This window comes from Telmatherina bonti, assembly GCF_933228915.1.
Source record: "Telmatherina bonti genome assembly, chromosome: 16".
Taxonomy (NCBI): Eukaryota; Metazoa; Chordata; class Actinopteri; order Atheriniformes; family Telmatherinidae; genus Telmatherina; species Telmatherina bonti.
Window position 1 is genome coordinate 31,052,829 of NC_136614.1, and position 27,795 is coordinate 31,080,623.

A 27,795-nucleotide genomic window follows, 5' to 3' on the forward strand; every position below is an offset into this window, starting at 1 on the left:
ACACACAACTGGAGGAGAGTGGAGGCGACTAAAGTGGACATTCTGCATTTTTTGTGCTCGACTCAGACAAGAAAACGGTTAAAATGTTGCAAAATGCAACGAGATTAAAGCCAAACTTTCACTTTTTGTGACTAAATGTGTCTGAACCTCTATTAATATTAAAAATACCTTAATTAAAAAACCTCCCCATTTTACCAATCCAGCTATAACTACCCCCCCCCCCCCCCCCCCCCCCAACTCCACCAAATATTTGACATTTAAATAAACTCAAACACTTTAAAATGTTCATATTTGTGAGACAAATTGCATCAAAAAGCAAACTAATCCAAACAGACATCAAACATAGTTTTGGTGCAGCTATGGTGAAATAGATGGCACCCGTTTGAAGTATGGCCACTTAGATATCCTGTTTGGGATGGGGCCGTATCGTCGCACCTTTGTTCTGATAAGGGTCCCTGCCCCCAACGACAAAGTGCGAACGGCTGGGAAGGCCGCGACAATATAAAAGGCCAGATGAGTGTCTCTCTGAGTGACTCGTGCTACTGTCTTACTGTCTTGTTCCACTAAAGTTATTTTTTCTTCTCTCCATTCATGGATTTTCTCCGCGCTTGTGTCCTGTGCGCCGCGCTCCTCGCGCTCGCCAGGGCTTTTACGCACCAGGATATGAAGGACGCGTTGCTGCAGAAACTTGGACTGGATGAAGTTCCTAAAATCCAAAAGAGGGATTTGGAGAACTTGATTATTCCGGCGCATATCAGAAATAAGTACGTGTCCATGCTGAAGATGCACCACAGCAGGAGGCGCAGGTCTTTGCCAAGTCTGGCGGGCATCCTGAGAGGAATCCCGGGCAATGCAGGTCAGAGCTTTTCCCCTAATATTTTAAAAATATGCATCATGTTATGTGTTTGAAATCATATTAAAATAGTGTTTTTTGTTTACAAACTTAATCTTTAAAAGAGATGCATGCGTAAATGCGACGCTCTCTGCGTAAAGGCACTTTTACGCACACACACAAAAAAAAAACACCATTAAAGACACAATAATGGACTGAAATTCTTGCAACGTTTTGTTCTTTAGATATTTCTGGGGAGTATGTGTACTCTGACACCACTCGGCATCGGATGGTGTTCGACATGGATGCGAGAATCCCGGATAACAGCGAGGTCACCATGGCGGAGCTGAAGCTTTACCAGCGGGCTTCCCATTACAAACGCTTCGCAGTGGACAGGAGGAACCACCGACCCGTCAACAACGCCAGGGTCAGCGTCTACTGGGTGGAAGTGCTGTCCGACGGGTCCAACAAAACATCCCTGGTGGATTCACGGTAGGGGATATTCTCCCTTCTACATACGAAGTAGATGAGCTTTTCTTCTTCTCCAGGAAACATCGGATGTATATCATTTTAATTAATTGTCCTTATCATGTTCACAGTCTGATCCCCATTCACGAGACAGGCTGGAAGAGCTTTGATGTCACCCAAGCGGTCCATTATTGGTCCAAGACGCAGAAGAAGACGCCAATGCACCTGGAGGTGTGGATCGAGGGCGAGAGACCTGGCAGCTACGCGGCAGAGATGGCCAAGAGTGTGCGCTTTACCACCCAGGAGCAGACAGATAACACCTTGGGAAAGCCTGAGCTCATCCTCTACACTCTCAACCTCGAAGAATACGGGTAAGGGCGCGAGCTTTGGAAATACAGGATATTGTATGAGTGTGACAATTAGCGCATGGGCTCTTTTTGTTTCCTACCTGTCACCGTTTGCTTTCACTGAGAGGTCTGTCGCTTAGTTAAGCTGCTAATGGTCTTGGTTTGGACAAATTTAGCATCAAAATACTGGTTAGTACTCGGTATTTAAGTTAATATATTTTAAAGTTACGCAAAATGTATGAAAAAACAGCTCATATTGCGAATCTGAATGACAAGCAGGGGCGTAGTGAAGAATTTTAAGGCCACTTGAGTTGTTCATAAAGCCCCCAAGATGATCACCCCCCCCCCCCCCCCCCTTAAAATAAAATAAAATGAAATTAAATAAAAATGATCTTTTTTATTCCTCCAGCTCTCGTGGTGACTGTGACGTAAACCCAAACAAGGAAACTTGCTGCAGAGAACAGTACTTCATCGACTTCCGTGCGCTCACCTGGACACAGTACTGGATCATCGAGCCGGCGGGTTACCAGGCCTTCAGGTGCACCGGAGGCTGCAAGCAGCCCAAACGCAACTATGGCTATGGAGAACGGCGATGCACAGTGTCTGAAAGTGCCCCCCTACCCATCATGTACCTGGTGAAAAAGGGAGACTACACTGAAATAGAGGTGGCCGAGTTTCCTAACATGATTGTAGAGAGGTGCTCATGCACTCTGGACAATGTCTCTATAGTATGAAGGCATGGGAAGTAGTTCATTCCTGTAATGACAGACTGCTGGGAAGTAATAAAGGAATATTATAGTGGATTTTTCAGAAGGGTGTTGATATATTTAATAGTTTTAAACAACTTGTGTAGTACTTTTTATTTAAATGGACATTTAGAGGGAGAATCACACAGAACTGGCAGAGCTGCTGCCACCAAACAAGCACTTTTATATATTTAGTAAATTGTGATATTGTTTTATTTGAATTTGGATTTAATTGTGTTCAATTTAATGCAGTTATTCAAATTCTGTCTGATGTGTCCGATGTTTCAAGCTGTACATAATATGAAGGAATTTATGTTTGGAAAATAAAATATTTTGTTTCTCGTAAAGCTCCCGATCTTCCGCTCCTTCTTGCGGGTCTGGCTCCATTCACATTCATGACTGCATTCAGATGCAGCTGCCAGCGTCTTTCGCCTTCTTGTTTGCAGTTATAGGAAATTGGATAGCAGAGCAAATAATCTGCCTAATGACTTGCAACACTTGCTACACTGAGGGCGCACGCTAAATGATAATGATGGTCAAACTTGCTTGTAATGTTTTATTTGCAGTGGGAAGGAAGCCAGCAGGCGCATGCGGTTAATTCTCATGAAGCTGGGCTCTCAGCGCGTTTACATCAGGCTTAGGCCACCGGTGATCAGTCAATGCCTAATGTATTGTTTGCTGTCTGAGTGGGAGGTCTTTCTATTCTCTAATATGGTGCTGATGAGGGTAAACACACTGTCAAAGACAATCAGCTGCCTGTTGTGGAAGGATATCCTGTCATCAAGAAAAAACAGGGTTCTGTATGGAAATACTGACGTCAAAAAGACATAGATAGGGAATAAAACAGGATTTACAAAAAGAACTACAAAAAGGTCCCGAAAGCTCATAAAAATGGAACATGTTTCAGAACAATCCTCATTTCCAGATTTTTAATGCAAAAGAAACTTAGTTTATTTTGTTCATATGTTAGTTTAATTAGTTTATGTTAGTTTTTAATTAGTTAGTTTATATGTTTAGTGTGTTTGTTTGTTCAAACCTTTATCTTAACACATCCAAATGCAGACAAATAGTCATATTCTTTGTCCAAGTTACAGTATTTTCTGGACTATAAGTCGTGGTTTTTTTTTTATTGGTTAGCTGTTCCTGCGACTTAAATATGAAAAAATATAATTTCACAGACAGCAGCAAGAGGGCACTCTAGACTTATCCTACTTCTTAACAATTAAAAAATGTAAACAGTACACATTAGCTTAGAAAGACAACGGAGAACAAATGAACACAACCCCCCCCCCCCAAAAAAATCATATTCTGCAGAATTCAAGCTGCAAGTGGTAAAAATTTGCAGCTAAAACAGTAATTGAGGAGAAGAGAGAAAGTTTGGAGTAAGTGAGAAACTTTAGATACTGGCGTGAAGCGGAGGCTACTCTTACTGTGATGAAGAAAACAAAAGAAGCTAATTGCAGGCTCAAAGCTAGAGGAACGAGTTTGCCAGTGGATGGATATGTGCACTTGTGTTTGCATATTTAAGACCTATTCAATCTGTTCTCTATTTTTTATATAATGTTATAACTTGCCTTCCAAGATGACGTAATGTCTGTTTTTGGTAAAGTAGTTTGCAACATAAATTACCCGCAAAAAATGTGTCTTATACTCCAGTGCGACTTATGTATGTTTTTTTCCTACCTAATTATGTATATTTGGCCTAGTGCGACTAATACTCCGGAGTGACTTATAGTCCGTAAAATACGGTATTAATATTTTATATTTTCATACTAAATACATTTCCTGTTTTTCCAGCAAAACACTGGAAAAAAAGGTTGTTTGGAGCCAATTAAAGGTAGAAACGTCTTGACGCTAGAGAAATAGGTAAGGGTGTCATGATTGGATATAAAAGGAGTTTCCACCAAAAGTTTTGTCTTTCCAAGCATGAAAGGTCCCAAACATGTATCTTTTAATGCACACTGCAGTAACTGTGTGAAATAAAACATCTGCTTGGTGCACTGGGCGGGCCTTGGCATGGTAGCATGGACCAATGGATTCACCTCCTGGTAGTTCTGGTATTTTCCTCTTTACTCTGCAGGGCAGGGTGTCCATGGCTTCCAAAACAAATTCCACATTTTGATCCATCTGACCAAAAAATATGCTCTCCACTTTATCTCAGACTATCTAAAATGCGCTCTGGTCCAGAGAAGGATCATGTTCACACATGGCTTCTTTATTTTGCATGGTAGGTTTGACCTGCATTTGTGGATTTCAGGGTGAACTTTGTTCAGACAGTAATTTCTGAAAATCTTAGGGAGTCCATACATTAGTTTCCAATAGACAATGTTTTTAACGTTAAGTCTTACGGCCCCAAAACCATGAGAATCCAGGATTGTATTTCAGCTTTGCCCCGTGCCTACAGAGATTCCTTCCAATTCCTCTTTAAAATGTTAATTTTATACCCAGTTATGTGTTTTGTTGCCAGTTATTAGTTATCAAATGCTCCTCCAATTCATTTGTACCAATTCCTTTTCCAGCCTTATACTTCCTGTTCCAACTTCTTACAGATGTGTTTCTGCCATCAAAATTATAAATAACCTCGATTTTTATGAAACAATAAAATCTTTTTGTCTCAGCATCTGATATGCTATTAATTGTTATTGAAAATAAAATATGAGTTTGAGATTTGCAGAATATAGCATTTCTTGTTTAATTGACATTTTATAATGTCCCATCTGTTTTGGGCTTTTAGAGGCAATACAGCATGAAAACCTCTCACAGGGATAAAGCGAGTAAATGTGTACCAGTTCTAAAAACAAAAAACAAATACAGTTTGAAAAGACAACAAAGGATGTTTCAAAGCCATTGTGATGTTGGTTTAATGATGAAAGACCTGATATACAACTTGCAACACAAAGCCATAAAAATATAGGGTCTGTTGTATTACAGGTTATACTGTAAAATCAAAGCTTGCGCTCTCCTGACATTTACATAAATCCAACAATTCATCACACAGTACGCCAGCAAAATGACGCTTTCTTAATCACAACACATTTATTACTGAGTTAATAACCACTCATGCATGACTCAGTGCTGTATTATTTACACGTTTCTTAAATAACACGAGTAAAATGAAAAATAAAAAGACAAACTACTAGATTTGTTTACTTGAACTTGATGTAACGCGATAATAAACAGAGTGGCAGGACGTATTACGAGCCGTTTGAATGGGAAGCTGCCAGTCAGAAACACTCGGAGCGCTTTGAAGCAACGACGGGGTGCGATTTGCAAACAGTTGCCGTTTCGTTAAGTTTAACAAGATGTTCATGAACTGTTGGTGCTGGTCGGGGAAGTGCTGCGATGCTGTGTAGCCCTTTAAGTTGCTGGTGAAAACAAGCTACCCAACCTGCTTCTGCTCTTGTGCTGAACCAGCAACATGAGAACCGAAAAAGAAATCTCAGTTTCAGTGTTTTGACTGATCAGTGCTCGTCGTCTTAGAAGCCTTACTGCACTAAAGGAACCATTAACAAAGACGAACCATAAAAGACTTTCTCCTGAGAACGAAACAGTCAGTGCTATAATTTCAAAATAAAAGTACTTTAATTAAAGGCATAATGGATGACTAAAAATGGCTTGCTTCTACCCTGAAAATACTCTCATTGCAGTTTACATTAGAATACCTAAAGCACTAGATATGACATATCAAATACAAGACACTTGAAGAGAATAATAATAGTTTCCTGCTGGAGCTTGTGGCTGAGCCGAGGCCTTCGTCGTTTGAATTAGCAAACCAGGCCGTCGCCCTTTCAAAGGTCTTTTACGCACCTTTGAACAAATCAAAAGTCAATAAGCCGAGAAGAATGTAAAAAAGCAAATGAGTTGTTTATTGTTTGACTATGAAGTTTGTTACAGATTTGATGGGAACAAAAAAAATATATCAAAAGAAAAAGAAAAGAAAAAACCTGCTGGAACTGAACTGATGCTTAATTTAACTGTTTAACAGACTATTAACAGCAACAGTCTACCAACATAATCCATCATGCTTCCTGCAGGTCGCCAGGTTCCTTGCAATCTTTTTAACTACGCAAAAAAATATATTTACAATTTGTAATAAAAAGCAAAAAAACAAAAACAATCACAGCACAGATAAAATGCACAACTCTGAAAAGAGGAAGAAGAAGAAGAAAAAAAAAAAGAAATGCCCCAAATGGCAAGTTTCCTGTTCCTGATATTACAAACATTAGAATTTTTTTTTTTTAAAAGCATGTCATTTAAAATTGGTTGAAAAATATATGAAATATACAACAAAAAAGAGAGAAAAGAACGATGAATGAAACCGAACCCACGGCGTACACGCGTAGATAGATACGAGATTCAGCTGGGAGTCTCCTCGGATGGAATGTAGTTGCTTCAGTCCTGCTCGCGGGTCGCTGGGGTTCAGGCTATTAAAAGTGGAGATTTAAGGAAGGAAACAAACCGCAGGGGCGGAGGGATGCTCCGTGGCTAGTGGTGGGCTCTCAGTGTTGACCACCAGTCCTTTACAACAAGTGTCCTAGTAATATCCAGGCTGATAGTGCTGGCTCCAAGGTTTCTGGTTCCAGAACTGCAACCAGAACAAAAGCTTAAGAGTTAAAATCCAGTTTGACTGGAAAAACCTCATAATAATATAATAACACATAATAATAAAAACACTTAAAATAAAACTGTGATGTTTAAGAGGAAAAATAAGGATGTAGTATTAATGATATGCAGTGGTTCTCCGTAGCATGTCTGTGGTTTTTTCACTCAGAGCAGACCCACATGGGGGTCTAGAGATGATTTCCTAGATAATTATAAAAAAATACACAACAAAAAAGATTAGGGTTTTTAGCAGGGGTTTTAAAATTAAAGTATTAATGCAGAGATAAATCTGTGAAATTAGCATCTTATAACGCGGCATTAAAATAAAATTTAAAAAAAAAAAACACCCTGAATTTGGCATCTAGAAAAGCTGATTTCGGGGGCGAAATGGTGAATTAAATCCACCAAAAACTACTTAATCCTCTTCAATTCTGACTGTTTGCAGGATAAAACTGTCACAATTACACAAGTAGGCAATCCGAGGTACCTCACGATTCGAGTCAACACGCTACGATTTGAGGTCGGCGTTACGATTTGATTAAATGACCATCAGGATTGCATCTCTTTCCCCCTACTGGAAGATTTGTTCCTCACTCTGTGGCTTTTATTCTACTTAATTCCTCATTCAGAATTTATTAATCAAAGTAACCAAACAAATGTATCTCCACTATCATCTAGTTATGTTGAACTATAAATAAATCCAAAGATCTGGTCTTTAAAATTTTCCATGAATTCTTAGATTTATGATTTAGCATTTTAGAAATAGTACTACTAATAGTAGGAACTAATAGTTAGGAACAAAAAGTTAATCTCACCTGGGCTGCAGTCACACGTTTATAATATAAATATCAGATTTTATTTTGGCTTTAAACATCTTTTATTTGTATTAAGTCTGGTTTGTTTTCATGTCCATAAAACACCAAAACGTAACTCACAGTGATGGTAGCTACAAGGCTAGCTGCTAGCTTCCCGCTATCTCTGTTTACTTTTTTCTGGACACTTTAGGGGGACGGACCGGTTCGTCACTGTAAAGTGCCCGGGCAGCAGTGAGATTTCTTTTTTTCTGCCAGACTTTACAGCTTTTTTTCTGTCATTTAATCATTGTGAAAAATAAACGTTTTTAATATTTATATTGTAATTAGTTAGATGCGTGTTATATTGACATGACTCGATTAAATAGTGAGTCGGCCCACCTCTACAGAACCACTGACCCGTAGAGCACCGATCACAACATGACCCCCACTCCCCTCCCTGTGCAGAAATACTGACCCCCTGCTGCCAGCTCTGGTTGAAAGCCTGCGCCTTGTCCATGCCGTTCCTGTTGCCAAAGTTTCCACTGTTCCTGTTGTTGCCGTAGTTGCTGTTCTTGTTGCCAAAGTTGCCACGGTTACCACCTCTCTGTTGAAACTGTGGGACACATGTGCAAAAAGATAACTTATAAAAATGTTGATTATTCTTAACATGAGCTAGAAAAATAGCTCTGTAAAAATATTGACATGTTTATTTAGCGGTTACCATTGTCATTGCAGTAATGGTTATTAGATTATTATTTTTATTATTTATTATTGCTATTGGTAATGCTGTTAACGTAAGTAATATCATTTTGTAATATTCTAATATTATTGTAATATTTCTACAGACTTAGAAATGATTGATATGACCTGGTAAAACTCTATAATAACCACATAATGTTATGAACAGATTTTGTTTTTCTCTGCGACTCTAAATACTCAGAACTTGTCTGTAAAATAAATCTGAACAGTTTGGATCATTTAATCCAAGTCAGCCTCATGGCTGCACCTACCTGGCCCGGATGCCCCCTGTTTCCACCGCGACCCATGTTGCCTCCACCTCCTCTGCCCATGTTCCCTCTGTTCATTGGCCCGCCTCTGTTCATGGGTCCTCCCCTGTGTCCCATGTTTCCCCTCATCGGTCCGCCCCTCTGGGGCCCGCCCAGGCTGGGGATTGGGCCGCCACCTCGGCTGAAGTTCCCACGGCTGGGGAACCCTCCTCTGAAGGCGGGGGGAGGCAGGAAGCCGCGAGGGGGACGGTTGAAGCCGCCGCGAGGCCCGGGAACTGTGGACAGATAGAAGTAGCAGTCTGAGTCGAACAGTTTGGTTTTCAGCTGCTTTAAAACATCCGCCATCACCGAGCACGGCTCCTACCTCCTCTGAAGTTGCCTCTGTTCTGGAAGCCTCCGCGGCCACCACCCCTCTGTCCAGGCCCACCGCGGCCAAACTGGTTCTTGCCTCCCCGGGTGCCTCCACGGGTGCCGCTGCCGCCGCCGCCGCCGCCGCCACCTCTTTTAGGAGCTGTGCTTCCCTGGTTGGGCTTCTTCTCAGCAGGCAGAGCGCTCTTGCTTTCCTCTTTATACTGCTCCAGCAGCTTGGCAGCGTCCTCCTTCGCCAGCTCCGTATAGAGGACTTCATCGAAGCTGTCTCCCTGCTCAGGCAGAGCGTAGAAGCCTGCAATGCCGGGAAACGAACCACAGGCGTGTCAGAGAAGCTAAAACAGACAGCAGAGAACGTTTTTTTTTCGCATAAAAGATGTTTCTTACCTTTCATTTTGAGCACAGCGTGCTCAGGCACCTCTTTGCCATCACCCTCAACCTTTTTCTGGACTCTCTGCTTGTAGTCGTCATCAGACGGACAGACCACCACAGCCTTACGCTGGAAACCAGCAAACAAACACATCTTCCTCTTCTGGCCCGGTGCAGACAGGTTAGTCTGGAGCGAGGAAGAAGATCTTCAGTCCTACGTTACATTCACACCCAAACAAAGCTGATTCAGACGTGCAGTCGGCTTACATGATCCAGGATGTAGTTCCTCTTCTTGCGAGCAGCAATCTCAATAAACTTTCCCAAGAAAAGCGGTGCTCTCTGGGAAATGGCGGTCAGCTTTGTGATGTCCTTCGACTGTCGTTTCAGACTGTTGATCTGTATGAAATGAAGGAAAATTAAAAACTAGACCAGAGACAGTAAACAGAAGATGCCACAGAGCTAGGATCAGCACTGACCATCATCTTTTCCACAATGGTGTCGCTACCCAGGATGTAGTACTTCCCAGGATGCTCCTGGACATGGTTCTTCACCCAGGTAGTCTTCCCTGAGCCTGGCAGACCAACCATCACTATGATCTATGAAACAAGAAGCACACAGGTCAGAGAAGATGTTTAGAAAGATTCTTAACCCTTCTGGAGTCCAGCACTCACCTCACATTCAGCCTTCGTCTGAGGCCCCTTCACCCCCCGCACCCGCTCGCTGACAGGGATCTGCTGCAGGAAGGTGTATCCGTCAGGCTGAGGGAAATACGGAGTCTCCATCTGGCCGAAGTTGAACTCCACAGCGCAGTTGTGGCAGATGACGTGGGGGAACAAGGCCTGGCCGTTCAGGGAGTCCTTGCTGACCTGGAAGGCGACGACGGGTTCGCCGCCGTTCTTGGAGTAGGACAGGACCAACTCTGGTCCCTCAAAGTCCTAAACAAAGAGAAGCACAGTCGTTTTTAATGTTAAATTAGTTTCAGAGTTGATTTATTTCTGATGTAAGTTAAATAAACAAAAACTCAGACTTACAATAAGGCAGCAGATGACGTCATTCTCCTCGTATGTTTCTCCAAAGTCCTCCGTCACACAGTTGGTCGTCTTCTTGGCTTTCCCAGAGTAAGCGTAGGAAAACTCCTCCTCCCCTAAAGTGTAAAACAGCCACTGGAGTCAGAGTGATTCTTATTCATGAACTGACTCCTCACATTTTGTGACTATTTAATAGTTCTATGAATTACATGCACCAACACAAAACACGAGATTGTTTTATATGATGCAAACAGCTGAAGGCATGTTGCATAAACATGTAACTTTGCTAACAAACCACTAGGTGGAGCTCTCCTGAAAGAGTCCTTCATATAAGAACAGGGGTCTGAAAACCGCCTCTGGACCTTTATGAGGGTCTGAACAGCACTGGCTAAAAGTGATTAAGAACAAACTAAAGTTTTTAAATACAGATCATCTGTGGAAAAACTGAAAGGCATTATGAAGCATAATGTCACTAACGGCTCCAGTAAAATTTTTAAGACTTATTTTTTTATTATTTAGTTTGAAATTTTGGCCTGTTTTCTTTTTAAAAAGATAATTTGTCACCAATATTTACATCCTATAGGAAAAAAAAGTTTATATCTTATATTTGCAAATGTTTTATGTTTTTATTCAGTTTGAAACTAAATTTTGATACTAAATTCTGTAGATATTAATGAAAAATTACAAGCAGTCTCTTTTCAAAAGGATGTGCAACATTAGGAGCTCTACACGGGTTTTATTTAGCTGGACTTGCTCCTTGGAAGGCTGCAGACCCCCGACTTAGGATCATATTCAGCTATTCACCTTATTTTGATGACCTCTAAGTAAACACAAACACCACTTCCAAGTATTGTTTGTTGTCTTAAAGGAATATAAAGAATGAAAGTTTTCTGTCAGTGATGTCAGCGAGACGTTACGTACTGCAGGAGCAACTGCCGTCCTTAAACCTGACAGTAAAATAAACTTTTCTAATACGATACTTAGAAATAAAAGAGTGGCTGACCGAGGAGCAGCGTGCCAGTTGCCAGAGACCATCCAACCTGCACATCATGAATGTCCATGTTCTTGTTGGAAATGTGTTTAACTGGAATCTTTTCTGTGATCTATAACGGCAAAGCACAACATATTTAAGGAATGTTTAATTCTGTTATTCCACACTGATGTGCGCATTTAACAAGTTGTATTAATCTGAATGTTTACAGGTAAATCTAGTCATTATTGTACCTTCATCTCAAAGCAGGCTTTGCCCTGATTCACACCGTAGGTGGCTTTGCCTCCAGACCAGAGATAAGCAAAGCTTTCCATCGTGAGGGACGAGGCGCTGTAACGATCTCGTGACACTTTAAAGTGCAGGTCACAGTTGTCTGGTGCAGGAAAAAACAAAAAGATTATTTTCCTTGTCAGTCAGTCTCAGTCTCTTTAAAATCAAATTTTTGACCAATTTCCAAAGATTCAAGCTGGAAAACTTACAGGAATCCAAGCAGACTTTAGTGTCATCGTACTCTTCATCCTCTTCCTCCAAGGGGGGTACAGGGGACTTAAAGGAAGAACTGAAAAGAGATGCCATCAAGTCAATTAGAGGATTCACCTGTCACTGCAACTGCATGGAACATATAGATGCTTTAGGGACCACTTGCTGAAAAATAATGGGGAAAGAAGTGGAAGGACAGACGAGGGGTTAAAATAATAAAAACAAAAAAATAAATTCAATAAACTTGATGTGAACTGGAAAAGCGAGCCTCAAAACGTTTTGGATAGTTGGCTGTGTTGTGGGCCTTGGCCTGCACTTACCTTGTAGCATCCAGCGAAATCTAAAAATGTGAAAGATACACAGACAGAAAGCACCGCCTCTAGCCTTAGCATGCACGGCTATCCACCTCAGCCAGAGTGATTAACTAAAAGCAGACCTCTCCCCTTTCAGATAAGTGTGTCTTCTGTTGGCTCGGTCGCAGCAACTGCTGATGAAGTTAAATATAACTTCTTATGTGTGGAATTCCACGTTAAAAGGTCAACACAGCAGTACATGTTGGCATCATAAGCAAAACACTATACTGAGAAATCCTGAAACTTACCAGCTCTGTAGCTACATACATAGGTTAATTTCCAATGGGAAATAAAAAAAACAAACAAATAGTTCCCGACTTGGTAAGGAAGCTCAACATTAAAATGATGCTTAAAGTTTTACTGAAAGCAAATAATGAAACTCCAGCTGGATAATTTAGCAGAATGAAGTTCTGTTGTGGTGGATGCAACACCTCCTGCTGATGTAGGGGTGCATGGCAGCTCTGGATAACAGCGCCTGGTGTCAGTGAGGCACGGCATCAAGTCATTCACTGCCAATCACGATGGAAGTCTCAGAGATTAGGAGGGTGTAATAAATCACTGCAAGCTTGATAGGGGGAAAAAAAAAAACTTAAAATAAAACCGATTGGATTTCTGTAACTAAACTTAAAAACTGGAAACTTTTACAGCAACACAATATCCCAAATATTGCTGATCAATCGTGGACTGTCTGCAAAAAATACAATAAAATATAAATACATTAAAAAGTAGACAAAATTCTCCTAAACCATTTCATCTTCCATGTGTTAACAGTGCAATGAAAACAAAACACTGACTAAGAAGTAGGGACATGTATGCAAACACACATACACAACATTCATTCGGAAATCCATACATGCAATGCATGATGTCACCTACGCAGGGGCAGAAATATTCTTGCAAATGTAGACATTCATATACACACACACACACACACACACACACGATGAGACAGAAAAAGCATTTGGACATCTACAACCAGTGAAATTACAGTAAAAGAAAGGAAAAAGAAATAAAAATATTGACCATAGCGAGGAAATAAGATGGACGATCAATAGCGAGCTCCTCTGTGGACGTTCCAACACTTGGAAATTTTGCTACATCCTTGTGTGCTACATTGCAGCACTGGACCCCTCCTCCCACGCCTCTCAGCTACCCCACCCCTCCATTCAGAAAGTGTTCACCTGCTACTTTCCTCTGGGTTCTCCTAGAGCGGCCGCCAATCACCTTGAGGACACACGAGCTTTCCAAAACAATAAGTGGCATGAGGAACAAATGTGAAAGTTCATAGAGATCTGATAAGATGCACTTCTGCTACAGAATGCAGTCCATTAAAGACACAAAGTGAGTGGGCACTGTAAAAAGTAAATGGTAAGGCTCTTTAGGTAGTCAGGAATGACCCTCAAACACATGTGTGAAAGTTATGTTATCAGTAAATAATAAAATACTTAAAATGAGGGTTACTTCCTCTTGCTAGTTGTGTGCATTGGCATTTAAAGCCAATACAATTCAACAAAGCTATGGATGGCGCTTCAGGGATGCCGAAGGCCATTTTTTGCTCTGTCCCATCCTTACCAGCTGTATTTGTTCTCTTCAATAAATTCAAAGTAGCCCCTTCCATGTTCCTCCCGGCGTCTCTTAACACCCTTCTTATTCTTCTGATCAGCATTCGTGTCTTTGTCCGCATCCCCTTTGAAAATAGAACAAAGATATAGAATGAGGTGCTCCTTTTTGAGACAGAGAGAGAGGTCGGACTGGCTGTGGGGTTCTGGCCCACAAAGCCCGTTCATTAGTTACATTGTGTCGACCATATCAAAAATGTTAAGTTATTAAGAGGCAACACCTCATGATTACACTTAAAACAATACAATCATACTTTATGACTTGTAACAGTTCTGAGGACCAGATAGTAATTACAACATAAGCTGGCCAAAATGAACATTATGAACAAGGTTTACTGGGGCTGGAAGAGTCTGAAAGATAAAAGGATAATTAACCCTGCAATACAGGGCTTAAAATACACTGTTCTCAATGGGCTTTGTATACAAGACTAGTTTACTAAAGGAAGGCAAGTCTACTGTTATCAGGGACAAATGCATCATGCAGAGAAACCTACTTTGATGGTGAATAAACCACCTCCTCAGTATGCTGAAGTGAATAACTTAGTGACTAATCATATACATTCAAGATGTTTAAGTTGGTTCCTTCAATAAGGAAATGACAAACAACGGACAAAGTACCCGCGAGCTAGCTGGACAAGCAGTTCAGCGTCGGGCTCTTCTTCAGCACAGGGTAGGGTTAGCTAGTTCAGATGTTCCCGGCCATGTTGTGAGCTCATTTCTTCACAATTATAATGCACTGACAGATTCTAAGCTAGTTTATAGATTTGCACTAGCTGCATATACATTTACTTAAAAAAAACAACAACAAAAAAACCCAATGCTAATCTCATTTTTAGGCGGTAATAGAAATTGTACACCCAGAGGCGCCATAGGGGGGGGGGGGGGGGGGGTGTTAGGTAGATTGTAAGGGCCCAATGACTTGATAGGGGCCCTAAGAGATTTACAAACTACATAAGAAAATCATTAAACATTCATTATAAATAATAAATACTTTTTTCAAAGGTTGTAATAAAATATAGCAGTAATATAAACTGATTTATATTAAAACAACCTAGTTAGATGTATGTACTGTGATTTAACCCTTTATAGGACACTCAAAGAAATACCTTTCAATTAGAAATTTTAACCTAAAATTGTCCTTCTGGTATGAACCAAGATCTCCATTCTGTTGTTACAGCAACAAAAAATAAAATAGTTTCATGCTAAATATGAAAGGAAACAAAGTGATCAAAAATAGTCACTTGCCCCATTAAGGGTTAAACACAGCCCTAGATCTTTATTATTCCCATGAAAAGCAAAAACAAACATTGTTTTTTGTCTTTCATAGGCCCAAAATGCCCTCATGTTTGAGCAAACCAAGATGGGAACCTCTGAACTGGCTAACCGGTTTAGCCGCTCGTTAGCACCGCACCAGACACAAAGGAAAATAAGCTAGCTGGCAAGCTAATACCCTAAACAAAACGAAAGGAAAACCTCAACAAGCTCAACCAATTATATTTCTCATCACCCTACATGATTATTAGTGAACATTACCAGTTACCTTTAAATAAGAAGTTGACTTATGTCTCTTACACAGCCATTTTATAATCGGGACAGTTTCACTTGGCGCTGCAAAATGATGAGCTAACCAAGGTGGTGACCGATGCTAACTGCTAGCGGCTAACGCTAACTAGCATGGCTCCAAAGACGGTCTACGCTGCTAGCGGGTAAGGCTAACTAGCTTGGATCCATAGACTGTCTATGGTGCTAGCGGCTAAAGCTAACTAGCATGGATCATGCTTCCTGTCTCAACATGGACGCTCTTTTTTTCGGTCATTCCCGGCCGGCTGCTTTAAGGCTTTAGCCAAAAAAAAAAAAAAAAAAAGACCGGCACCCAGCCACAATCCATCCAAGCAGTCACATTTCCAAAAACAATTCCTCCGACTCACCCTCAGCAGCCTGCTCCCCGGGCTCATCGTCCTCCGTCTCAATTTTCTCCATGTCGTCTACGTCTCCTTTGAGCATAGGGTCCATGTTGTCGTCCTCATCCCCTTCTTCTTCTTCCCCCTCACCCATCTCTTCGTCCTCCGCAACCGCATTGCCATCGTCCACATTTCCAGGCTCTTCCTCGTTAGCTTCCATGCTTTCCTCTACCGGGCCTTCGTCCTCTTCCTCCTCTCCCATTCCCGCCTGGTCGAAACCATCGTCTGCAGAAGCTTCCTGACCCAGCGAGGAGTCTCCGGCGAGGGCCTCCTCGTCCAGCGCGGCCTGCAGGCGGTCCATCAGGTCGGCCTTCAGACCCTTGTCGGACAGATTACGCTTTTTCAGCTCGTCCTTCAGCTCGTTTACCTTCAGCTTTTTCACGTTAATTGCGCTCATTGTGAATGTTTGACGACAAACGTGATTAAAATACGACTGGAAATAAATAATAGAACGCCCTTTGTTTATAGAAATAGGTCGGAATTGCGCCAAATGGCACCCGCTACCGAAGCAGTGTTTCACCGGCAGAGAGAGCTGCGTCGAGGCTGCGGTCGTGTGTGGGGGCGGGGGAGGAGCGTGACGTTGCCTGCCGTAAATACCCACAATGCAGCGCAGCTCCGCTGACCATCTGTCGCTTTCAGTAAAACCAAACAAACCTTTTTGAAGTCATTGGTGCGGACAGATGTGGAGGAAGATACTATTCTTAATTAGGCCTAATGCCTAATTAAAAAGTAATTTTAAACTAGGCCAGCAGCGGGTCAGAGTTAGTACAAAGAAAATACCGTAATGCACAATATAACTACCCCTCCCCGAGCCGCTATCTTATCGTGGTGAATGGGTTTGTGGGTCCTAACAGCTATGTTGTAGGGGGCTTTATGCCCCTAGTAGGGTCACCAATGGCAAACAGGTGTCTGGGGGAGGGACCAGACTAAGTACGGCTCAAAGAGCCCAATGATGAATACACCCATGGGCATAAATGTTCCCTTGCCAGGACCCGGGTCACCAGGGCCCTCCTCTGAAGCCAGGCCTGGGGGTGAGGCACGAGAGCAAACGTCTGGTGGCCGGGCCTTTGCCCTTGGAGCCTGGTCGGGCTCAGCCCGAAAGGGTTACATGGGCCCTACCTCCTGTGGGCTCACCATCTGCGAGAGGAGCCGTAGGGGTCAGGTGCAATGTGAGCTGGGTGGCTGCAAGGGGCGGGGACCCTGACAGTCCGATCCCCGGCTGCAGAAACTGGCTCTAGGGACGTGAAATTTCACTTCTCTGGTTGGGAAGGAGCCTGAGCTTGTGCGTGAGGTTGAGCGGTTCCAGCTAGATATAATTGGACTCACCTCGATGCATGGCTTGGGCTCTGGAACCAGTACCCTTGAGAGGGGCTGGACCTTCTTCCACTCTGGAGTTGCTCATGGTGAGAGGTGCTGAGCAGGTGTGGACAATCTCATCAGCCCCCGGCTTGGTGCCTGCACATTGGGGTTTACCCACGTGGATGAAAGGGTAGTTTCCCTCCACCTTCAGTAAGGGAGGGTGGGTTCTGTGCTTATACACCGAACAGCAGTTCAGACCTGGAGGGGAGTGACTGGGGCTGTCCTCGTTGACATGCCTCTGCAGCATCGCGTGGACATCGGGGACAGTGTTGCTGGACAGGAAGACTTGGGGGGTGGTCGCCCTTTTTAAGAATGGGGAACGGAGGGCGTGTTCCAATTACAGAGGAATTACACTCCTCAACCTCCCTGGTAAGGTCTATTCAGGGGTCCTGGAGAGGAGGGTCCACCGGATTGTCGAATCTCGGATTGAGGAGGAGCAGTGTGGTTTTCATCCTGGTCGCGGAACAGTGGACCAGCTCTATACCCTCTTTGGGGTCCTGGAGGGGGCATGGGAGTTTGCCCAACCAATCTACATGTGCTTTGTGGACCTTGAGAAGGCGTTCCACCGTGTCCCCCGGGGGCTCCTGTGGGGGGTAACCTGGGAGTATGGGGTACCGGACCCCCTTGTACGAGATTGGATTGTCCTCTCCTGGTCGGGAGTGAGGTCCTGCCTCAAGTGGAGGAGTTTAAATATCCCGGGGTCTTGTTCACGAGTGAGGGAAGGATGGAGCGTGAGATCGACAGATGGATCGGTGAGGCGTCTGCAGTAATGCAGACTCTGCGCCGGTCAGTTGTGGAGAAGAAGTAGCTGAGCCACAAGGCGAAGCTCTTGATTTACGAGTTGATCTACGTTCCTACCCTCACCTATGGTCATGAGGTGTGGGTCGTGACCGAAAGAATGAGATCTTGTATACAGGGGGCTGAAATGAGTTTCCTCCGCAGGGTAGCTGGGCTCTCCCTCAGAGATAGGGTGAGGATCTCGGTCATCTGGGAGGAGATCAGAGTAGAGCCCTGCTCCTCCGCATCGCGAGGAACCAGTTGCGGTGGTTGGGCATCTGGTCAAGATGCTTCCTGGACCTCCCTGGTGAGGTGTTCCAGGCACGTCCCTCTGGGAGGAGACCCCGGGGAAGACCCAGAACATGCTGGAGGGATTATATCTCTCGGCTGGCCTGGGAATGCCTTGGGATCAAATGTTGGCAAGTGTGGCTGGGGAGAGGGAAGTCTGGGCTTCCCTGCTTAGGCTGCTGCCCCTGCGACCCGACCCCGGATCAGCGGAAGAAGATGGATGGACAATATAACTAACCATAACTGATAAATTTCATAAAAAGTTAGATACTTATCCCCATTAGGTAATAAATCCCACCTTTACTGGGTACTATGTTGAAACTTGGTTAGTTGGATGTACAATTTGCACCAAATAATGTTAAAAAAAACGTAAATATTTTGAATTTCTAAATTCAATTAAATTTCTAAATAAATCTGGATAATTTTAAATGAGACAGAAGTTGTTTATTTCTTACACAACTTCCCAGTGTTGAGGTTGAAATTATCTATCTATCTATCTATCTATCTATCTATCTATCTATCTATCTATCTATCTATCTATCTATCTATCTATCTATCTATCTATCTATCTATCTATCTATCTTGTTTTGTATGTTTTGGCTGGTAAACTGTATTTCAGAGGTTTCATTCTGAGATATTCTCATGAATTAAAACGTATTTATCATTTTTAGACCTTTTTGAAATCCTTTCTGCGACCACTTGGAATCTTATTTAATGTTAATGTAATCAATAAATGATAGTAGCTGATTCATTACAGGCTGTGTGTAGATGACTGACAGTGTTTCAGTTTGTTAAATGATTTACATTTAATATTTCTGTTAATGCGATCACAAATCTCCTGCTGGGATGATAAATTACTTCTAAATGTGTTTAGTTTTTGTTGAGTCAGAACAGCTAAAATGTGTTCAGCCATCAGAAAAACAACAAATGAAGCATGAAATTATTTTAATTTACTTCGATCCTTTCTATGAGCATCTTAAAGTTGCAGGTTCACTGCGAGGCACGAGGGCGCTTACATGACGCATCACTTGCAGGACATCGACTTTATTGATGTGACAAGAAACATGTTTGGAGTCGAAGGTTTGTCTGAGCTGTTGCTCCTTACTGCCTCCCGGAGGAGGTCAGAGCAGGAAAAAAAAAAAAGGCACAGTGAATCCATGAAGCGCTCTTCAGTGCGCTCACTTGTCCGTCTCTGCGCCACTGTCACAACTGCGCGTCTTCAGGATCTCCATCTCTCTTTGTCATCGTTTCTCCTTCCAACCAAACATGAGTAAACACAATTTCCTTTGCTTTCTCGGAGATTTGGCTAAATCCAACAAAACAACAACCTGCCTTTGTTCGGATATCTTTTTAAATATTTACAAGTTGTCATGCCATCTGTGACTGGGGAGAGATTTCCTGCCTCGATCCGGGTAAGTTCAATTTATTCAGTATAAAACTCATTTGATGAGGAGAGGTTTGTTTAGTCTGTGGAGTTTCACCTGCAGAGATCACAGTCTTGCGCTGCAAGAAGAAAAAGCAGAAGAAAAGAAAAACATTAGGGTGTGGTTAGTTGCCCAAGTCGATTGATATCTAATTTCCCGCTGCCAAAGCCCACATACATCCTCTTCATGATGATTTATCCCTCAGAGCTCAGAAGTGCAGCATCACTGCGAGTCTGTCGGACTTTCAAGCCCCGGAGGAGGAGACAACCGACCCAAGAAGGGGCGCCCCGCACCGGAGGGCGCCGGAGGCTCCAGGAGCGACCCACATCGGAATATGTGCCAGAGAGCAGACGATGTTCCGTCTTACAACTCCCTCCCCGGGTCTGTGGGGGACCGCATCAGGAGCACCATGTCCTTCGGCAGCGGGACCATCTGTAGAGGCTTCAGTCCAGGCTTTGGGAGGTCCGACCGGAAAGTTGCGTGCTGTGACAAGTGCTCAGCGACCCTTGTTGCTCTGAAGAAGCAAGCGCTGAGTCTGGCTGTCCACCATCACTTCTCCTGCAAGGTCAGTGATGATGATGATGATGATGATGCTGTGGGGGAGAAGAAGGAGGAAAAGATCATGAATGCTGAGGCTGATTATTTGGAAAAAAGGAGGAAATAGTTGTTAAATAGAAAACAAATAAAAAAAAACAAAAAAACAAAAAACTTTTTCTATACAGTTAAGTGCCCATAAAAGAGTCTTTTATTGATTCCAGTGCTTCCAAAGAAATGTAAACATTTGTTGCCTTTCTTTGTCTTGAAATGATCCTTTTATTGCATGAGCAACAAAAAAACAAACATTTTTTTTTCACTAAATTGGCAAAAATAAACCAGAGGTGAAAGAAAAAACAAAAATAAATCACCTTTTTTGCAGCTCTGAGAGAAATATTCAACAAAACGTTGAGTCTCTTCACACACGTTAAACACTAAGACCATGAGATTGTGTTTTAATGCTCATGTGGCCACATCAGCATCACCCTGCTGCCACCTTTTAGAGGAACACACACCCATGCATCCATCACCCAGACCCCCCATCCACAAAGTAAACCAGCGACATTCCTGCCCAGTGGTTTTAAATGGGCATGAATATTTCATGGCGACATCTCTGTGTCATCTTCGGTCGTCCCCACCGAGAGAAGGCTATTTATTTTTGTCCTCTTAAGTGGGATGGGACATGTCAGGTTAGGGAAGGACCACAGAAGAAGAAGAAGAGAGAAAGATGGCCTCTTATGGCCGCAGAGATGCTCAGAAGAAACCTGATAAGCCAGTTAGCTCCTTTCTGGTTTATTGATCCGAGAGTGATTTCTCAAAAGCACCATGGGCGCTCGATGATATCATCGTTTTTTTTTTTTACCAACTCAGAAACTCGATGACTCTCGTGTTATTGTGGCACAATCCAAGCTGAAATGATTATTTATTTCTTTGTTTGACATTGAACATCAGAGCATACACACCTCGTTAGTGTGTTTCATACATGCTGTATTAGCATTATTGAAGTTTAAATGACTTTATTGTAGCTGAGTGATATGGTTCTCCTCTGTGTCTCTCTGTGTGTGTGTGTGTGTGTGTGTTTGTGAGGCATTTATGGTGAGCAGGATGCTGGAAGGAGGCAGGAAGGGGGAGGGGGGGGGGGGGGGGGGGGAGTGTGAGTCTGCCATGTTGGCTCCTGACACAAGTGTCCTTTTGTTCGGATGAAAAGTGAGACATCGCTGTTTCTTCTTGTTAGATTTGACAGCTGAGGACTCAGATGTCAACATGTTTGAAGTAGCGTGATCTGAACCTGTTCAACACCTTCTCTTGTCAGCAAATAAAATGACTTTTGATAACTTCACTTCCATGCAGAGAACAGCTTGTATGATGGTAGACAACATTTATGCTAATTGATGCTTCTCAGAAACACATAAGAGAAAACGCTCTTTGTTTTCATGGTATATGGGTGGGAAAATCGAATCGAAAAATCGAAAATTGGGATTTCTTTGCTTCACAATTTTAAAATGGATTTTTTGTTAAAAAAAAAAAAAAATCGATTTTCTTTACAAATAAATAAACATAATCCATTTCAAAATTTTTGTAATTTTGATTGTTTTTATTGATCTTTTAACTTGCCTTCTTTGGTGTTATAGCCGCAAAATGATGATCTGGCTACGGTTTTGTTTTTCCCAATTGAAATCAAGAAAAATGACAAGCAAAAAAAAGTTTTATACATTTTTTTTTTCTTTTAATCTACAAAAATGAGCAATATCGAAGAATTGTGAGAATCGCAATTTGAATAGAATCGGCACCCAAAAAATCGGAATTGAATCGAATCAGGACAAAAGCATATCATCACAGCCCTAGTAAATGCACTGAATGCATTTGGAGCTCCTCAGTGATACAGAACTTTAATTTTTCCATCTCAGCATGAAGTTCAGGTTGAGATGCATTAGAATAAACAGTCACTGTCAGTTTCACCTTCCTTGTACTGGGTTAGACCCCCTTTTACCCGCAGAACTCTCTCAATTCTTGGTGCGATAGTTCCAACAAGGTGGAAACGTTCTTCAGAGATTTCCTCCATGTTGACATGATGCATCACACAGTTGCTGCACATCATGATGGGAATCTCCCGTTCCACCACATCCCAAAGATGCTCTGCTGGACTGAGATCTGGTGACTGTGGAGGCCGTTGGAGGACAGTGAACTCATCGTCATGGTGGAGATGATGTGAGCTTTGTGACATGGTGCATCATCCTGCTGGAAGTTTCCATCAGAAGATGGTCATATAAGGGATGGACATGGTCTCAGGTGGGCTGTGATAAATCAAGAAGCAAGAAAAGTCTGCTTCAGGGTTGGATGTGTTGAATCCAGTCCTGCCGTTCTCCTCTGACATCAACAAGACATGTTGGTCCAGACCAGTGGTGCAGTCCATGGTATACGCTTGTATATGTAGTATACCCACTTCTTTTTCAGTCAGAACTTTCTAAATCCCCCTGTGATGCTGCTTTTACAATTACAAACATCCCTACACATGTACCTACGTCACCCATCAGCTCAGATGAGGTTACCAGTATGCTACACTGGTGCAGTTAGCCATCAGCTGCGTTAACTTCAGCCTGAACATAGACATAATACAGATATATATGTCTATGAGCCTGTCTCTCTCCAGTCTGTGTACTGGTTTAGTTATTCTACAACTCTTCCGCCCTGAAACCGAAGAGCAGAAATGATCAACGATGAGCAGATATACTGATGGATTTATGTAGACTAGTCCTACATGTCACTGTTTCTGAATCTGCGTTTTCTGGACTACTTTTATTCAGTTTTTTTTTTTTTTTTTTTTTCATAAATCAAGGGCAAAAAATTGAGAGTACACCCACTTCTTGAGGGACCACTACACCACTGGTCCAGACAACTGCTGGATAATTTTTCGTCTTCATATCGTCTCTGTAAACCCTGGAGATGGTTGTGTGTGAAAACCCCAGTAGATCAGCGGTTTCTGAAATACTCAACAACCATGTCACCTTCACAGTCACTTAGATCTCCTTTCTTCTTTGCTCAGTTTGCTCTTCAGCCTGTCGTCTTCATGATGTCTTTATGAGTAAATGTGTTGAGTTGCTGCCCTGTGATTGACTGATTAGATATCTGTCTTAACTGAACAGGTGGACCAAATAAACAGGCTTATTATGATTAGCATAATTAAAATTTTTACCATTAATATTGTGATAAAATTAATCTAATAATAACGATATTACTTCATGACTAACTGAGTTACATCAAAATATAATGTTTACATGTTAGTTAATGAGTTGTGATACAAATAAACACACAATAGACGGTTGATTGTTTCCGTGTCACATTTTCTCACCTTCTGCAGGACACCAGTGACCTGTCAGCCTTTCTTCATGACAACCTTCGTGTCCACTGTCGTACGAATGTGGAGTTCAAGGAGAGAGAAAGGGAGCTGGGCCAGTGTGGAACCTGTGGTGCAAACCTGAACCACTTCAAGCAGGAGGCCATCCACCTGGCTCTGAGTCGTGCTCAGTCATTGGCGAAGCCTCCTTTTGGGTTTGGACTAAGCAGTGGGACAGTACCGGGACAGAGTGACACAAAGGCTGTGCATCAACCACGTAATCAAACCAACACTTCCTCCAGTCCAGGAAGTCCCAGGACGCCTCAGAGGACCCCTCAAACCCTTAGAAGACGGGGGCCCAAGCCTCCCAACGTGGACATGGACCGCTGGGTAGAGGAGCAGCAGCAGCTGGTGGCGTCTAAATCTGTGTCCAATACAGATGGTGTCACCATAAATTCTTACCATCAGGTACCCCTAAAAGCCTCCTCTTTGCTTTAAATTGCACATAACACATTCCCTGGTGAGGGCCCCCTCCTTTTAATGAGCTATATGGGTAATGTATGTTCTTTACGAGTGCACATGTCAGCAAGCCAATGATTCATTGCGCTTCATCAGAGCCGATTTCGATCTCATGGCCGAGCACGTTCTTCAGGACTACTTTTGCTAATGGAATGAAATTGGGTCATGATTTAGCCGTCATAAAAACTCGCCAGTCAAAAAGCACTTGTGATCAATCGAAGGGCCGCCATATTTAAAATTGCGGCTGGTGAAATATGCATTACTGTGATGGAAGTGGCTGCACACTGATGCCCCCCCCCCCCCCCCCCCCCCCATCCCCAGTGCATGGTGAATGAAGGTTAAGGCTAAATGCACAAGGTGAGAATGAGGACAGTTTCATTATTATTGTTATTATTATTAAGATTATTATTTTTATTATTATTAGTCTAAATAGAGATGTGAACAAGAAACAATAACATACATATATATATATATATATATATATATATATATATATATATATATATATATATATATATATATATATATATATATATATATATAAAAATAAAAGCACTATTCTTGTCCTGACCTTGACCTATTCTCGTTCCTGGTGAGAATTTAGAGACTTAAATCGGCCAAACATGAATGTTTTTGGACTGTGGGAGGAAGTAGGGAGAGAATTGGTGCATAGTTAGATGACATCCAAACTGGTTTCTCTCCAGAATGCTGCTGGTTGTCAATACGTAGCCTGATAATTACATATGAAAGGATAAAATAAAATAAGTGTGTACATTAATAAATTACATTGGCTTTTTCAGTAACACTTTACAATACTGCAATACAGTTTGTTTCGTTACTAGGGAACGCCCGAAGGGTGAATCAGGAACTAATGGGTAAGTAACCAGTATTTACTGGTGATCACAAAGACCAGGATTATTAAGGGACGACATGGAACCAGTGGTTCCTTATTCATTGCTCTTTTTGGTCTGGCCTTTGTCATCACCAATAAGTACTGGTTGAGTGTCTGTTAGTCCCTGATTTGTTTCTCTTTGGTTTCCCAGAGAACTAACCAGTAGTTCTTTATTTTTTCCCTCTTTCTGGTCTGGTCTTTGTGGGAGGAGTGTGGAACACCACTCTGCTGCATGTTGTGGCGTTCTAGACTCCGTGCATTAAAACCATATAATGCACGGCTGTTGTTGTTTAACCATTACTTGTACCATTATCAGCAAGTATTCTAATGTAAACTGGGTACATCATTTTTGTATATATGCACACATGTAGTTTGGTGGGTTAAATTACGGTAATATCACTCCGTATGGGCATCACCATAGTAGCGTGTTAATCATATGGTTAAGATCAAGTGATCTTTGACAGGTGAATGAGAGAAACGTGCTGTAGCTTCACAATTAGCATAAAAACTACTTTGAGGCCAACAGAAAATAGTTCCTATACTTATACTTAGTCACAAAAACAAACAAACAAAAACATTAGTTATAATTTTTTTTTTATTGTCTGTGACTATGATATAAGCAAATTGAACAACTGGACCTGTGCTTTTCATGGTTTTAATGCACAGAGTCTAGAACGCTGCAACACACAGTGTTCTAGATTCCATATTGTGGAATTAAAACTGTGTAATGCACAGTTCCTAGTTGTTTATTATTATATTATATTATATTATATTATATTATATTATATTATATTATATTATATTATATTATATTATATTATATTATAAACATCATTTTCATGCTGCAGCAATAACTAAGAAGTGTGTTGCTCTGTGCATCTTTACATGTGACCTGTCTGAAGGTAGCAACGGTGTCCCCTAAGACAACATACTTATATCTTTATTTTCATTTTTACATTTCATTCCTTGCTTTTTTCAGCAACTCAATGTCAAACCGATTCTACTTCCATAACAACGGTTTGGCTGTGCACTGTGTATTTAACCAGCCTGTTACCATGGTGTCTTTGTCCTGTTTTAATCAAATTATGCGTTCAAATAATTTCCAAATCAAAGTTTTTATCAACATTATACAACATCCTGCCCTTTCCCCCTTCCTTTTCTTCTTTTTAGTAACATTTATATAACAGCAAATGTAATGAGACACATCAGGGACACTGAGATTTGACACAATCTGCATTCAGAGGGGGTCTGTGCTGCATATGGCCACATTGCTGTAGTTGTGTGTCCACAAATGTGTTGTGGGCAACAGTGACGGACCGCCTGCTCCACTGACATCCTTGCATAGGCAGTTAATTTCCTGCACGCTGGGCATGGCGGTGCAGAGCAGCCTGCCAGTGAAAATCAATGTGTTCTCGGATTAAAAGCTTGTGTTTCGTTCATCAAAGAGACACGTCTACAAAAGAGCATGCAAGAATCTTGAGCCTCCTGTAACCAACCTGTTATTTTTCTTTTAGCTAATGTGACATTATCCTACATCATCTTCAGTCTCACTGTCAAACGGGACGCTTCCAGTTTGAGTGCAGGTCAGCAAAGGTTCATGCTACTGGAATGAAATAATCCAAGACGAGTAAAAGTGGAGGTCGAAGTGTGAGAAGAAGGGAGGGCTCGGAGGAAGTGGAGGAGAATTGGTAGGCATGAGGAAAGGATGGAGAGGGTTGGGAGAGGAGAAAACAAGCGATAATAAAAGATCATTGAAGAGAAAATGCGGAGAAATTAGAGCAGCGAGAAAAAAGATCAAAAGAAAGGCAACGAGCGAGGTTATGAGTCATAGAGAGGAGAAAAGGAGGGGAAGCGTCTATAGATTGTCCTTTCCAGCTCGGTCTTATCCCAGACCACTACAGCTGATGTTTCTTGGCACTAATTGGGTCTTTATGGTTTGATGCAGCTCAAAGAAAACCGAGTTGTTGTTTTCTTGCCTCATGAAGGATGAGGCTGGAAGGATGTTGTCTCTGAGGCCTGTAGCCGAGACTCTGTGGCTTCACGTTGTGCTGCAACAGATGCATGCTGACTGGGTCATGTTGGAGACACACAGCGCGCCTATGAATGACTGCATGACACACACCTACAGTTGTGCTCATATGTATTCATTAGAGCTATGGTTAGAGCATTTTTCTGTTGAACAGTAGGAGAAAATACCTGTCGACAGGTGCAGAAGTCTGACTGAGAGGAACAGAAAACACCTGACTGTAGCGGAAACATTAAATTATTGTTCAACTAAATATTAGTTTATGAGTGACGGAATATGTAATAAATTATCTTATTTGTTTGCTTTTTAAAAAAAATATTTCTATCGAACCAGAATTAGAAAATAATGTAATAATTTTCATAAAATTTTTATTTATTATTACTTTAGTCAATTTCAGCTTATTTTACAGGCAGCTGTTTTTTATTCCTTCTTTAATGAAAGGATATGAATAAATATGAGCACAACTGTAGAAGCTACAGCTGTGTATTTGCTGTAACTTAACACTTTCTTTTTTTAACCAATGCTGTGTATTTTCAAGGCTGTAGCAGTGTGCTTGAAGCACCTCTTCAGCCCTGAGTCTCAGGTATCTGTCACTACAGCGTTTACGAGCGATTCCTCCCCCTCTAAATGCATCTTGCTGCACTTGTTTCACTGCGTTTACCTGATATGCTCTCAG

The 27,795-nt window shown here is 42.0% G+C and overlaps 3 protein-coding genes across 3 annotated transcripts in view; 2 read left to right on the plus strand and 1 right to left on the minus strand.

The window, feature by feature from the left end:
* Window positions 1-415: 415 nt before the first annotated feature.
* lft1 (lefty1) lies at window positions 416-2,381 on the plus strand (the record flags this gene model as incomplete). The annotated part of the gene is given in 6 exon segments (XM_079255607.1): window positions 416-488; window positions 491-564; window positions 568-856; window positions 1,078-1,324; window positions 1,432-1,671; window positions 2,057-2,381. Coding segments are annotated over 6 exon segments (1,248 nt in total).
* A 3,857-nt stretch (window positions 2,382-6,238) lies between these two features.
* On the minus strand, window positions 6,239-16,499 carry hnrnpub (heterogeneous nuclear ribonucleoprotein Ub). The gene is made up of 14 exons (XM_079255439.1): window positions 15,934-16,499; window positions 13,959-14,073; window positions 12,033-12,112; window positions 11,787-11,926; window positions 11,566-11,665; window positions 10,566-10,678; window positions 10,206-10,469; window positions 10,011-10,130; window positions 9,802-9,930; window positions 9,553-9,721; window positions 9,161-9,460; window positions 8,800-9,071; window positions 8,265-8,402; window positions 6,239-6,978 (listed from the first exon to the last, which is right to left on the minus strand). The coding sequence occupies exons 1-14, from the start codon at window positions 16,361-16,363 to the stop codon at window positions 6,928-6,930; spliced, it is 2,421 nt and encodes an 806-aa protein (XP_079111565.1). The 5' UTR covers window positions 16,364-16,499; the 3' UTR covers window positions 6,239-6,927.
* Window positions 16,500-19,760: 3,261 nt separating this feature from the next.
* Window positions 19,761-27,795, plus strand: part of kif26bb (kinesin family member 26Bb) — a gene marked incomplete at both ends in the record, with an annotated part of 38,238 nt that continues 30,203 nt past the window's right edge. The window contains 3 exons of the mRNA XM_079255152.1: window positions 19,761-19,802; window positions 20,020-20,379; window positions 23,707-24,150. Of these exons, the coding sequence (XP_079111278.1) occupies window positions 19,761-19,802; window positions 20,020-20,379; window positions 23,707-24,150 (846 nt within the window). The remainder of the gene's footprint in view (window positions 19,803-20,019; window positions 20,380-23,706; window positions 24,151-27,795) is intronic.

Bases quoted from the DNA above. Each gene is read 5' to 3' on its own strand.
- hnrnpub (XM_079255439.1), bottom strand. From the start codon at position 16,363: ATGAGCGCAATTAACGTGAAAAAGCTGAAGGTAAACGAGCTGAAGGAC. The intron at 10,470-10,565 runs GTAAGTCTGAGT...CTCTTTGTTTAG, and splicing joins ACGTCATCTGCTGCCTTATT to GACTTTGAGGGACCAGAGTT. The intron at 9,722-9,801 runs GTAAGCCGACTG...TCCTCGCTCCAG, and splicing joins GGAACTACATCCTGGATCAT to ACTAACCTGTCTGCACCGGG.